At 45.0% G+C, this 14,302-nt stretch overlaps 1 protein-coding gene across 1 annotated transcript in view; it reads left to right on the forward strand.

The window, feature by feature from the left end:
* kif26ab (kinesin family member 26Ab) overlaps nt 1-13,792 on the forward strand; it is a 65,331-nt gene extending 51,539 nt beyond the window's left edge. Inside the window, exons 6-16 of the mRNA XM_070842578.1 lie at nt 630-842; nt 1,887-1,980; nt 2,568-2,830; nt 3,684-3,867; nt 4,724-4,883; nt 5,221-5,383; nt 6,246-9,516; nt 10,152-10,345; nt 11,272-11,295; nt 11,511-11,661; nt 11,746-13,792. Coding sequence (XP_070698679.1) covers nt 630-842; nt 1,887-1,980; nt 2,568-2,830; nt 3,684-3,867; nt 4,724-4,883; nt 5,221-5,383; nt 6,246-9,516; nt 10,152-10,345; nt 11,272-11,295; nt 11,511-11,661; nt 11,746-11,927 — 4,899 coding nt within the window. The 3' untranslated portion in view covers nt 11,928-13,792. The remainder of the gene's footprint in view (nt 1-629; nt 843-1,886; nt 1,981-2,567; nt 2,831-3,683; nt 3,868-4,723; nt 4,884-5,220; nt 5,384-6,245; nt 9,517-10,151; nt 10,346-11,271; nt 11,296-11,510; nt 11,662-11,745) is intronic.
* Nucleotides 13,793-14,302: the final 510 nt, after the last annotated feature.

Consider the following 14,302-nt stretch of genomic DNA (forward strand, 5'->3'; position numbering starts at 1 on the left):
GGAATGTGTTAAGACCGTGAGCTCACTTCATGAAAGTCAAGCCCCAGAATGCAACAGGGCGGGTCCCGCGCTTCTTAATGTGGAGCTGTGTGGAGGGTAGGGAGAAGAGGGGGAGGAAGAGTGAGTTGGTTGGATAAGGGGGGGGGCTGCTCCTGGTCCAGAAAAACAACCCCCGCTAGAGGGATAATCTCCCAGCATCACACACATTAATTTCCACCATTTTCTGCTGCGTTTTTCAATATGCACCTTGCTGCCTTTCACCGACACCATTAGGGAATGTGTTGACCCATCCGGTTTGCCAGTCAATGTGAGGCTGAGTGTTTCCATGACAACCTGCAATGCCCATCAACTCTGACAAAGTGGATGCAATATCACTGCACAAAGCTGAGCCATGCTCTCAGTTTGAATCCTAACCTATATTCAAAATGTCTACCATATATTTCTTCCCTTTCCTCTGTTTGCACACTGTAAGTAAAGATAAATAAGCTAAGTCTGTGTTTTTTCCATCTCTGAACCTGAAAAAATGTATTCTGACATCACCCTGCATTCCCATTTTTTGTGTAAAATGCTCTCTCACCTCCTAATCCACCCTTTTTCTTTTCATTTATCTGTCTCACTCCGTGGTTTAGGTGAAAGTGATGATGCGTATCTGTCCATCTCTGGAGGCTGCAGACTCCTCAGAGTCTCAGTCCTTCATGAAAGTGGACAGCAGGAAGAAGCAGCTGACCCTCTACGACCCCGCATCCAGCCCACACTCCAGTTCGGGGCACAGGAGGTCCGCCACTGTGGCTGTCCCAAAGATATTCGCCTTCGATGCTGTTTTTACCCAGGATGCCTCACAAGTAAGGGCCTGCAGGAGATGCGTACCATATGTGTGTTTGTGTGTGTATGTACGTGGGTTTTTTTAAGGTGTCGTGCGGAAATTCAGCCGCTCAAGGGCAAGGGGACGTCTTTGTGCTGGCAGGGTGTGGCCAGGGGCTTAGAGAAAAAATGCCTGTCTTAGGTCAGGGGGCATTCTTACCAGTGTGGGCCTAACAGCTGGGCCTTTTAAGCCCTCTGGGGAATGATTTGAATCCACTCCAGTTATATCTAACCTCTCCTTTCATAGAACAGCTATATCTAACCCTGGCCCTGTGCAGCTCACAGCAGGCACACACACAGAGATCAAAGACAAAGGTCAAATATATGTTTACTATATGGTGACTTGGGAGCAGACAAGTTTTGCTCTCGCCACAGGTTAAGACACACACCATATTATTTTAATGGAACGATTGATGTCACTCACTGCAAAATTAAGTCAAATATTTTATGTATTTCCCCATGGTGCAGTAAACTCTAAATAGCTACGAGAGCAAAGATTGTCATCACTGGTGTAGAAGTGAGAGTGCCTCGCAGTTAGAGCCTCAGATCCTCTATCATACCACCTACCTTGAGCAAGTATTTTCCTAAGTAAGCTGCTGATAGCCAAAGTCTAAATGTTGCTGCTGCAGAGCTGAGGCCAAGCTGCTAGATTGTGCCGCTGGGACGGCACTGCTGGTGGCTAACAGTAACAGCAAGCTGTTCTGCTGTTCCAGACCTTGTTTGCTGTGTGATGTATGGGAAGGGGCCTCTGCTGCAGAAGCCTGGCCCCAGAGGAGCCATGCTGAAACAGATTGCAAAAACGAGCCACACGTTGCAGCACACACAAACGCATATAAACACATACACTCCTGAGTGATGAAAAATACTGAAACCATTAATGTGATTAGGTGTAACCAAAGCCAAATAACTGTTTACTTTATGGGATATCATTTTGGATTCATTGTTCTCTGTATGCACGTTTGATAGTATTTCCTGGATGTGGCTGAAATGACTGTAAGAGGGCTGTCTCTGTGTGTTTTTCACAGGCTGAAGTGTGCTCAGGGACAGTAGCTGAGGTCATCCAGTCTGTGGTGAACGGTGCAGACGGCTGCATCTTCTGCTTTGGTCACGTCAAGCTTGGTAAGCTCCTCCACTGGCAAGAGATTAGACAAGAGCCTTTGTTAGCCAAAGAAAACTCTGATTGCTCTTTGTTAGCTACACTTGATGTCCACAATTGGCTTAGCGGTGCACTGGGGTGAGTCAACGAAGGGGGAGATCGGAGGTAGAAATGGGTAGTGGGGGTGAGTGGTAAAGTGCTGCATCCAAGCTTCAGGGCTGGATCTGTAATTAAAATCTTAGTAATTGGTCTGGCCAGTGCTCTTAGGCTGAAGGGCTTGCTCTCCTCATGCTACTGTTTCCACTACCTATAATTCTCCACAGAATTAATGCTTCTGGACTGGGTTATTGGATTAGTGCTTTTTTATTTGGTATGTGCTGAATATTACCTCTAAAGCCCCGAATCAATTATTCGGTTTTTTTTCCATCAGCTGTTGTTAAACACAATAACACTGAGAAAATATCCAATACCTTCCTGTCTATCAACTTCCTGCCCAATTTAGACAGCTTGATGAAAGATTTTAGTTTGAATATATAGCAAGTGTGACTGGCTTCCTGACACAAGGCAGTATTTACATTTCCATCCCCCTCTCTCTGTCACACACCCCAAGGCAAGACATACACCATGATTGGCAAAGACAGCTCCACTCAGAGCCTAGGCATCGTCCCCTGTGCCATTTCCTGGCTCTTCAAGCTCATCAATGAGCGAAAGGAGAAGATGGGCACGCGCTTCTCTGTCCGAGTGTCTGCGGTGGAAATCTTTGGGAAAGACGAGGAGCTGAAGGACTTACTGTCTGAAGTGTCAACAGGCAGCCTGCAGGATGGCCAGTCCCCGGGCATCCACCTGAGAGAGGATCCCATCTGTGGCACTCAGGTAAGAAGCTTTCCACATCTGCACTCTTTCTTTGTTCACTGATCCTTTCATTCTCTCTGTGGGTTATATAGTATTAGTTTGCTAGAGTATTGATTTCATTCCGTCTATGATCTACCTCTTCCTTTCCCAAAGATGTTTGACTTTTTCATGTGAGTGCTTAAGTGTGTATGTGTGTTTTCATCTCCCAGGACTTCCCAGTCAACCTCGCTCTATCCCACCTGTCTCTGAAATCCTTGCTTTATATTTCCACCAAACCCATCTGTGGTATTGATGGCTTTCTTCTTACCTTTGTATTGACTCTCCTGTCAGCATCCATCAGCATCTATTACCCATGTGTTAGCGCTAGCCCTCTACAGCACAATAGAAGTGGTATTGGGGGATGGTGGGAGACTGTAGGTTTGAGGCACTCACAGGTGTTGCTGTCAGATGTTGTTTTTGGGGGATCTTTATGGACCCTGACTTCAAAGGCTGTGCAGTTCTGTGAAGCTCCGTCTTGCTCTTCCTCTTAGCAGCCACACGTGGGCTCCCTTCATGATACCCCCCGCCTTCTCTCTCTCTTCTACCTCTCCATCACCATCATCCCATCCACGGTGAGGGAAGTGCCCCTGCCTTCTGCACCAACGTTACCTCTCCTAATCCTCCTCCCTGCGTGTGCATATCTGCAGCTTTAATTGCCCCTGAGACCCAATCTAATGGGCAAGAAATGTGTGTGGGGGTCCAATTAACTGGCTCTCCTCTCTTTCTCGCTCCCCTCTTTCCCGGTATCCTTTTCACATCCATCCGCTTTCTCAAGCCCTATGTGGTCTCCTTTGCTCACCCTGACCCTGTTCTCTGTCTTCTCCTCCCCCTGCAGCTCCAGAATCAGAGTGAGCTACGCGCCCCAACGGCTGAGAAAGCCGCCTTCTTCCTGGATGCAGCCATCGCAGCGCGCAGCACCAGTAGACCCGATGCAGATGAGGAAGAGCGACGCAATTCCCACATGCTGTTCACACTGCACATTTACCAGTATCGCATGGAAAAGAGCGGCAAGGGAGGAAGTTAGTACCACTATATTATTACATCTATACTATAACTCTGCTACAGTGCAGCAGTGTTTCAACAAGTTTCTACCTCACATTCATACCAAAAACCAATATGGTCATTGTTCAATTTCGCAAAAGTTTCACACATAGTCTAACATATGCGACAGAGCATGTGAGTACATAAACACAACTGTAGCAAAATTTCTTTAAACATTTTCTCTCTTGCAATTTCAACCAGAGTAATCACATGGAGGTTTTGTTTGAGCTACATAGCAGATTGCACTGCAAGTCTGATTCGAACATCAGACAATAAGTCCCTTATTTGCAATGTGTCTTGATGAATTGGTTTTGGCCTCTAAAAAGACAGATTTTTTTGTATTCATGTACTGTGCTTTGGTCAAGAGAGAAAGACTTGAAGCCTCACTAACAGGAGTCTAATGTTGTGTTGTCATGGTGCAATTATAACCGTCAGCCGTCAACAATGTGATTTCTGCAACCCTGTCATTTCTACAATGACAGCCAATTCCCTCTCGCTGTATTTCAAATCATCAGAAGGGGACTGTGTGTGTGTGTGTGTGTGTGTGTTTCTGATTGTCAGCGGAATATTTCGTCTTTACGTGTCTAACCAGTGGAGCCTCCTTGTTACCATGAGTTATACATCTGGTGAGAATTTACCAGTCTAGTGGCAAGTTGAATTACTTCAGTGTGGGAATCTTACTCAGAAATAAATCAGACAGCTCTGACAGTCACTCGTCTAGCTTGAGTTCAGCTGTGCCACTCCTGTCATCATAGCACTGTGTGTGAGGAACTGACTTTAGAGACGGAGTGTCTGTGTTCTGCTCACCTAGTTCTTCTTCTGTCGTTGGCACAGTGTCAGGCGGACGGAGCAGGCTGCACCTCATCGACCTGGGGAGCTGTGAAAAGGTCCTGAGTAAAAGCAGAGACGGAGGGGGAGGCTTATGTCTTTCTCTAAATGCGCTGGGAAATGTCATCATGGCTTTAGCTAATGGAGCAAAACATGTACCTTACAGGTAAGAAAACCACCAGTATTTTTATTCGCTCTACTACTGCTTCTTCTGTTGGGTTTTATCTATAAGTAAATGTTTCAGGCAAGTTGCTACATGTACTGTCAGTCTTGCAGGTTTTCTGTGTGACTGTTAAGTTTATTTAGTGAACCCCTATAATGCCTTTCACTGGTGTTGCACAAGATTAAATTATAGTTACTCAGGTATGAAAAGACTAATGACTCATCATTTGGGAGTATTTTTCAGCTGACAGAATTTAAAATGGCTCCTCCTGGAATCATGACAGCTACCTTCATAGTATTACTGTGCCGTTTGCTAATATCAATGTACATGCACCCTGTAGGGACAGCAAACTGACAATGTTGTTGAGGGAGTCCCTTGGCAACATCAACTGCAGAACCACCATGATCGCCCACATCTCCGATTCCCCCGCCAACTACGCTGACTCACTCACCACTATCCAGCTGGCATCCCGAATCCACCGCATGAGGAAGAAGAAAACTAAGGTACACTGATAAAGTGATTAGTGCTGATAAATCTGCTTAAACATATGCAGTAATAAACTGATCAAATAATGTATGAAAATCATCAGCAGTAATTGTACATTTTTACAGTTTAACGACATAGGCATTTAACAAATGATAATCCCTCTAAATAATGATTTCTGCCATAACTGTGCTCCATTTCATGCTGTTCATTGTTTATAAATGTTAAAGTAATTGTTATTAAATGTTATATTTATCATATCTAAATGTTGCTATTATGCACTCCTATTATGCACCCCTAATGTGCATCTGAAACATTCATCATATTTCATGCCATAACTTAAGTCCTCACTTTTTTTCTTCCTCCTGTAATTCTGTTATTAGGCAAATGAATGTGCGAATGCTTCTGCAAATGAAAGATTATCAGTGCGGTAACTCAGAGCTAGTTTTTCTCGGCTCCTCATCACATAATCATGTAATCAATACCACTGCCCAAGGAAGTGTGTAATGCTCCTCGGATTAGGGAAATATATGCTCCCCATAATTAGGTGGAATGACAGCATGTATTTATTTGTTATTGGTCCCAGGCATGATTATAATGCAGCCCACATACAGCAATTTGTTTTATTGACATTAATTTCTATGTGACTATTGATGTGCACTTTTAACCTTAGGATAAATATTGAGTGGTAATTTCAGAGGAATTAATATTTGCTGTTGACTTCACCATAAAATGAATCTACTATAAATTATAAGGAGTAGAATGGTTTTCTAAAACAGCAAGATTGTTACATTAATATTGTAAGAAGACAGAATCACATTACTGTCATCACTTAAAGAGATAATTTTCTAACTTTGCTCCTGCTTTAACTCTGCTTTGCAGTATGCATCCAGTTCATCTGGAGGGGAAAGTTCTTGTGAGGAAGGGAGGATCCGCCGGCCACCACACCTCAGGCCCTTTCACCCTCGGACGGTTGCCCTGGACCCAGACCTGCCCTCCCTGCTCAGTGACCCCGACTACTCCTCCAGTAGTGAACAGTCTTGTGATACTGTCATTTACGTGGGCCCCGGGGGGACTGCGATCTCAGACAGGGAGCTTAGTGACAATGAAGGCCCACCTGCCTTTGTTCCAATTATCCCCTCCTTGAACAAGAAGAGGTCTACAAAAGAGGGCCCTCTGGACAGGGACCAGTTCTTTAAATGCAATACATTTGCTGAACTGCAGGAGAGGCTGGAGTGTATAGATGGCAGTGAAGAACCCACTGCCTTTGTTGGAGAGGGCAAGCGAAGCCAGGCCAGCCCCAAGACCGACAAATCTAAGGAGAGCCAAGGCTCTGTTTCACCAAAGACTGTAGCAAACACTTCTTACACCCAAGAGGGCGTTTCATCTCCTAAATCTGTGGCCACACAGCCGTCCTGCAGTCCCAACACTAAATCCAAACTGGATAATGCCAAGATGCAGTGTATACCTGCAGAAAGGGCACAATCTGACAGTATACAAAATGCATGCAGAACCAGCGCTGATGGTGAGAAAGCCTTTGTGTCAGAAAGCAGAGTTAGTATTAACAAACTAGGAACTGCTACAGGGCCTAATTCAGAGCCTGTGGTGAGGGAGAAGGTGTACTTCAACAAGAAAACTTTGCCGAAACCAGTCCCTCCTCCTTCGCAGCAGAGAGACTCCAGCAAGGAGAATACAGACACTGAGGAAAGATCCAGCACCAGAATGCCTCCTGTAGGAATGAGCCACCAAGCAGTGAAAAGGAGAGATCCTTACACTTCTCCTCTGCTCAGAGCTCCAGTGGAGGTGTGCCAGGTGCGCTCTACCTTGAGAGAAAGATGCTTGGATCGAGACATCCTTAGAGCCACTGTCACCTTGCAGCAGCCTGTGGAGCTGAATGGAGAGGATGAGCTGGTGTTCACTGTGGTGGAGGAGCTGTCTATAGGCAGTATTGTAGATAATGGTCGGCCATCCAGCATTATCAGCTTTAACAGTGACTGCTCTCTTCAGGCCTTGGCCTCTGGTTCCCGACCTGTCAGCATCATCAGCAGCATCAATGATGAATTTGATGCCTACACGTCAGCTGTGGGAGGATCAGAGGTGAACATTGCAGTGGTCACACCCCTCCAGGAGGGTGCAAAGCAGTGTGGTGATAGCAGGGGTTCATCTATCAGCTCTTGGCTGAGTGAGGTTAGTGTCTGCACCTTGGAGAGTGAAGGGGCTCATTCTACGGATGTCTTCCTTCCACAGCCCAAACACATGGGACCAGAGGCCACTTTTTATTTCGATTCCCTGGATATGTTCCATTGTGTAGCCTCTCCCAGAGACGCAAAGAACTCCTTAAATGACAGTGGTTTTAGTTTTTCTGAACTAGACAGCGATAGTGCCGCCTCAAGCAAACTATCTTTGACAAAGTGCCCCCCATCTCCGGAATCAGCCAAAGGCTCCCTCAGACTCCCATCTAAAATAACTAAGGCTCACTCACTTAGCTCCTCCCAACTTCCACAGGGCCCCTCTATAGTCCACTCTAGTCTTCCCAGGAAGATTAAACCTACCTCATCCATCTCTCATAGTAGCAGCAGTAGCAGCAGCAGCAGTAGAGAGCCACCTAGGCAGGAGGCTAATCAGGAGGATCCTTGGCAGCGCAGTGATAACCACTCAGAACCTCAGTTCTCTGACTCCAGCAGCACCAGCAAGTTTCTCAGAAATCCTCCTAGTGGCATCCCTTCCGGCAAAACATCCAACAACAGCAACAGTGTACCTCGCCCACCCAAGGTGCAGGGGTCTACCTCATTCCAGAGGGTGGTCGATGGCTGCGAGAAGTCATCCACTAAGAATCCGCCCAGCAAAATGCCTCAACTGAGACGAGGTGCCACCACCCTGGGGACTGTGCCCGTCATCCATGCCTCCGCAGACTACAAGGGAACCCAAGATATTATTTCATCTACCACAAGCCTTAAGTTCTCCTCTCTGGGGAAAAATAACAAGGCTAACTCACAGAAAGCAAGTCATCTCCCTAAACCTGGTTGCACCTCACCTCCCCCACCTCCGGTGAGAAAGTCCAGTCTTGACCATAAAACGAAGATCCTGCTACCCCAAAGTGCCTTAAAGTCAGCATATGGGGAGGCAGGAAGGGCCTCTGCAGCGAGGGCAGCTGTATCAGAGGACGAGCTTGAGGTACGTCACAGAGTAGACTCAACCAGTTTCAAAACCTCCAGCCTCAACACAGCCAAAGTTACCTCCAGCCTGAAGGTCAGAGGGCCTAGAGGAGAGGCTGGGCAGCATTATGGCAGTCAAATGTCCCTGGAGAGGTATGAAAGCCTGTCCTTATCGGGTTCCAGAGCTGCACTTAGCAGGGAGAATAGTGGGGCAAGTCTGGGGAGCAGCAGTGGCAAATCCGGCAAGTCCATTACGAAATTTGGAATTCCTAACTCTTCCAGTTCTCCTATAGCTACCTGCCCATCATCCCCTAGTGGAGGAAGTCTTTGCAAACCTGGTCAGGTAAAAGCTTCTGTAAATCCCAGAGCATTAGGAGCAGTCAATTGTAGTAAGGCACGCTCACTGTCAGCCAACAACTCCAAGGGTCTGAGCTCCTCCACCAAATCTCTGGCCAGTCCCGTGACCAGAAATACCAATGCCAACCTCCCTCCATCAGGACGGACATCAGCTCCTAGAACCACTGCTGCTGTCAGCAGTAAGCCTGGGAGAGGAACTATTATGGGCACAAAGCAGGCCATGAGGGCTGCCAACAGCCGTGTGAGCGAACTGGCAACAGGCAACATATCAGGCAAACACATGAGAGGTTCAGGAGATTCAGACAGCGGGAATGACAGCAGGGTGAACGTGAGCGATGACAAATCCCCCATAGCCATGCTGCCCTCTCCATACAGCAAAATTACAGCACCAAGGCGGCCTCAGCGCTACAGCAGCGGCCATGGCAGTGACAACAGTAGTGTGTTGAGTGGGGAGCTGCCTCCGGCCATGGGGCGCACGGCTCTGTTCTACCACAGTGGAGGCAGCAGCGGATATGAAAGTATGATCCGTGACAGTGAAGCCACAGGCAGTGCTTCATCTGCCCACGACTCCATGAGCGAGAGCGGCATGTCATCTTCAGGCAGAGCAAGGAGCTCCAAATATCCCAAGAAGAGAGCAAATGGTGAGAAACTAATTTGGGCTTTGTGGTTTTACATGAACCAATGCAGGTATAAGCAATATTCACAAACATCATATATCATACTGGTAATATCAGTGTATGTGAGATCTATGAAACAGTGCTCGCCCATGAAACTACACACATTGAAATAACCAGAAATGAATGCTCTCTCCTAGGAAATTAGCCATACAGCGCTTCTAACTTTATGAATTCGTTCTTATTGCATTCACGACTTGGCGTTTCATTGGATTTTCTCGCCTCCTGAATCAGCAGCATACATTATTCATGCATATATGGGAAAATGATAATGAATGTTTCAAACAAGATGACTTTGAACCATGTGATTATCAAATAAGACAAATTGAGCATGAGCGGCAGTGACCTGGTTCAGGTTTTTGTAGCCTTGAATATATAACCATTTGAATTCATGTGCGCTAAACCTATCTTTTGAATTTATTCGCGCTGTGCTTATACAAAATATATGAAACCCTTATAAATATGCAGTCACCGCCTGTGTAAAGCCTTGCATCATTTTGTATCTCAGAGTGAGACTCATACATATTTACTGATAGATCCCAGCAAATACTACTATTGTGTGTCACCAACCTAAGTTGTGCCTGACTGACTATATATCGTAGGCTTCCAGAGGAGACGGCTTATCCCGGCACCCCTGCCAGACACCTCTTCCCTGGGGAAGAAGGTGAGCACAACAGGCCAGTGGGTGGACTTGCCTCCTATGTCAGGACCATTGAAGGAGCCTTTTGAGATCAAGGTGTATGAGATCGATGATGTGGAACGGCTCCAGAGACGGCGTCAGGAGGAAACTGCAGAGGTGAGCAGAGGGTCACTCTCAACTTGTTCTACATGGCGGATCATCTTGCTGAAGCTGTTTTAGATAGTGTAACGTCTGGGTCAAGGTCTTGTGAGTCCCACTTGCTAAGCCTCCAGAGTATTTCACATGTGCGACAGTGATGCCTTACACATTAGAAATTTGCCACATTGACTTGCGTTGTGGGAATGTCTTAGCTCACTTCTTCCCACTTTCTTTTTTAAGAACAAGACAGGAATAATATGTCTCAGACGTCTGACCTTCAGTAGGCTCAGTGGCAAATCCCAGAGTTATAATGTCTGTACCCAGATTCCCAGAGCTTGGTATTTTGGCAGCGATCCTCAGGAATGTCACAAGTTCAGGAGGCAATTACTGATGAGGGTTAATTGGTTTGGATGCGAGTGATGCCTCTTCTTAAAGCTGACGGTGGTGGTGGTGATGTGGAAAAAGAAGATGGTGTGAGAAAATTGGTCAGGGAATGTGTGATGAATGCAAGGAGCACCACCAGCCCAAATCAGCTCTCCTCTTGCACTCATCACTGGCCGCCTGATCGCTTTTTATAGCAAGCTCCTCTTCTGTGGACCATTAACCACTCCCCCAAGTTCAGCACAGCCAGACAGGGATTTGTTAAGAGAAGATATTAAATCAGAGAGATGGTGGTTTGATTTACTTTCAATTAGGAAAAATGATTTGAATGAACTTTTCTCTCCCAGCCTTCACTGCCTGAATGGCAAGATTAAATCCCCTTACTATTTCAAAATTAGTATCGGGCTCTTGTTCGTGGACACCTGTAGCTTGTGTTTGCAGTCTGTGTGCATATTAACCTACTTTTCAAATACTGTGACTATATGCTGCTCATATGATATTCTGTCTTGTTTAACATGCTAATCTGTTTTATCTTTCTCCTCCAATCTTGTTCTCGTGCTCAGCAACCATTCCAGGATGTTGAGAAGGTGAGCTGATTTTTCATGGTGACAAAGCTCTAATTATTAGCTGTACGGGCTGTTCTACAGTAGTGACAAAATCATAAAGATAACTCAGCCCACAGAGGACGAAACATAACTTTTTACATCATAAAATCTGAGCAGTTCCCAGTGACAGCACAATAAACTGAGCTGTTGAAGCAACTTTAAGATAGTGTAAGTAATAATCTCCCTTGCTCTCTCAGGGCCTACAGTATTTTAACAGTAAGCTGAAGATGCTGGAGAGAAGGCAACAGCAAGTGAGAGAACTGAGGGCAAAGCATGAAGTGTTGTTGGAGGAGCTGGAAGACACAAAAGTCAGACTAATGATGGACCCCAGCAAGTGGATAGGAGAGTGTGAGTATCTGCAAAATGTTCTTTTCAACGTGCGTTCACCAATCTTTGATGACAAACCAAATGATTAATTTCCCCTTTCAACAGTTGAGGTGGACCAGAATTTGGATAAAGAGTCTCCGGAGTACCTAGAGGCCTTGGCACAGGCCACAGAGGAGCTGGAGTTCTGTGTCAATCTATGCAAGTCCCATGTCATGATGGTGACATGCTTTGACATCAACATGCCAACACCTGGTGCTCAAGAGGGACTGCGTGAAGTTGAGGTCTGAGGACAAAAGAAAGTTGACATGGAGAAACGAGGAAGTGAGAAAACAGAGGATGGTGAGACGTAGCCGTCAGTATATATATATCACTGGAATGAAGAACAACAAGTGACAGAGATGACATGAGTGTGGATCTTTGCATGAAAACAGAGGAAATCTTAACCACTTAGCTACAGTGCCTCGTTGTCCAGGACATGTTTTAATGGCAGAGAAATGAAACGCGAGCACAAATGCCGTTACCTGTATGGCTAGGCAGTGGCCATCACTTACTCAAGAGTCAATGAACAACACCTGGAAGTGCCTTTTTTATTCTTTTGTTCTGAGTCATTATTTTTCATAGGTGCAGGTATCTTAAGCATACCTGAGCAAACCCTGAACATATTGCTTTTAATAAAAATATTTTATATGGCATTGTATAGTGTATTTATATGATTATGTGGTGTGTACAAATATCCTTTGAAGGGAAAAAATAAAGAGGAAAAAAGAAAAAGCAATAAGCTAATGTTATTGCGCTCCCAGACTTTGCCTTTTCTCTTGTTTCAAACCTCAGTCAGCATTTTATCCATGTTCATTCAGCCTCTTGCGCCTTACGTTAACTCTCTGGTTCTGTAGTTTTCTAGATTTTCAAACTGGACTCTGTTATCTCATCAAGGACTGCATTTGCTGTTGTCACTCATCGCCTGCCAGCTGGCCTGTGAAAGCCAGCAGGGTTGAGTGAATGTTTTTCCCTCCAGTTGCCTTGATCAAAATTGGTCTCAGTGGATGCACTAAGGTAGAGCAGCAGTTATGTTGGGGGACGGAGGGCTTGTTCAAGCTGTGCTGGCCCTTGTTTATCTCACTGAAAATGAAAGATTAAGCCAAAACATATCAATCAGAGGGCCACTGTGATGGATAGTGTGTGATTATTCTCGATTCAGCCATTCTCTCTGGTGCCTCAGTACAGTATGTGGTCGTGCAGCCCTGAGAGACTTAACCTCCCCTACACTAGCCTATGAGGAGAGCGTGATGAATGGTTACACTGATAGCTGTATTCATCAGTGAGCCCAATTTCTCTCCAAATGGGCTTGGACTGGCTGCTGTCTATACACTGTAAAACAAAGAGGCACAGATGAGCTAGCCCAAGTCTACTGGCCTCTTGTACAATACTTTTTGAAGCGCTACCAAGCCTCAGCTCTATGCATTCCAGTACATTTACTGCAACTACAGTAACAACCTCACTGCAAAGGGCAGCAACACAGTTTGGCCTCTTGTGTCCCCCTGTTCTTTTTTAAAATAGGCAAATTAGCAAAGTTGATCCAGCATCTAAAACAAAGATGAAAGAATTGTGATTCCTGTGAAATGGTGCAGTGAAGAGGAGCAAATGATCGTGACATTGTTTGGAAAAATCAATCATGATATCAGCTCTTTGTAGCTGCCAGAATGTGCGTGTTATGAATCAAAAGGCTGACACAGAGAGAACAAAGATGATCGGTGAAAATGATTGTTAAGAAAAACAAACTGGCTTTGTTGTATTTTGGTATGTTTGATTTCTATATCTATGACAAATATGACTTTTTGTTTTCTTTCTTTTACAAAGATGTACTCTCTCAGGCCCTCTCTGAAGATGCTGCATGAGATTTTTTAATCATTTTTAAGAATGATTTCTACTCCATTTTTATCATTCTAATTTTTTACAATAACTTCAGTTTTCACTAATGAGGGGTTAGGCTCATGGATTAAATAACTATTACCAAACCAAGACCTTTTTCCAAAAAAATGATTATATGTAAGGTCATATTTCATATCAAAACCCATATTTTCGAAGATCTTTGTTTTTGTATAGGATTTTCAACCCAGTGTATAAATGTATGATATGGCAGCTTGTGTTTTACTTTTACAGTACCTGTGAATAAAATGTTTCTTCTTACTGATGATTCAGGGTCGAAAGTTTTTCTTCACTTCATATATTCTGGATTCACGTGTTGTTTGTTTCCACACCGTGGTGAAAAAGAAAAGGCTGAAAGCAGCAATTGTTTGTAACAGCAGGCAGCCAAGAAGGACCCTTTGTCATAGGATCTCAAGATGGCATCGACTGGAAAACTAATATTTCAAGTAGTTGTATATTTCACTAATGATGGCACTGTCCCACTAAGCTGTGACAGTGAGCCAGCCTGCACACGGCCAGCACCCTGAGACTAAAGCAGCTATAGTGGAATTCAGTCATCATTCATTTGATTATCTACACCTACCTGTGCTTTTCCAACTGTAACAAAGCAAAATGTCCTCTGTGAAAAAGGCCCATCCTCCATAAACTCTTATACAAACTGTATAAGGGCGTCCACATAGACCCTTTGAGTGTGTGTTACAAATGTAACTTAACATGTTAGACCCTGTGTTTTCTT

Source organism: Pempheris klunzingeri, chromosome 13 (genome assembly GCF_042242105.1).
Source record: "Pempheris klunzingeri isolate RE-2024b chromosome 13, fPemKlu1.hap1, whole genome shotgun sequence".
Lineage (NCBI taxonomy): Eukaryota > Metazoa > Chordata > Actinopteri > Acropomatiformes > Pempheridae > Pempheris > Pempheris klunzingeri.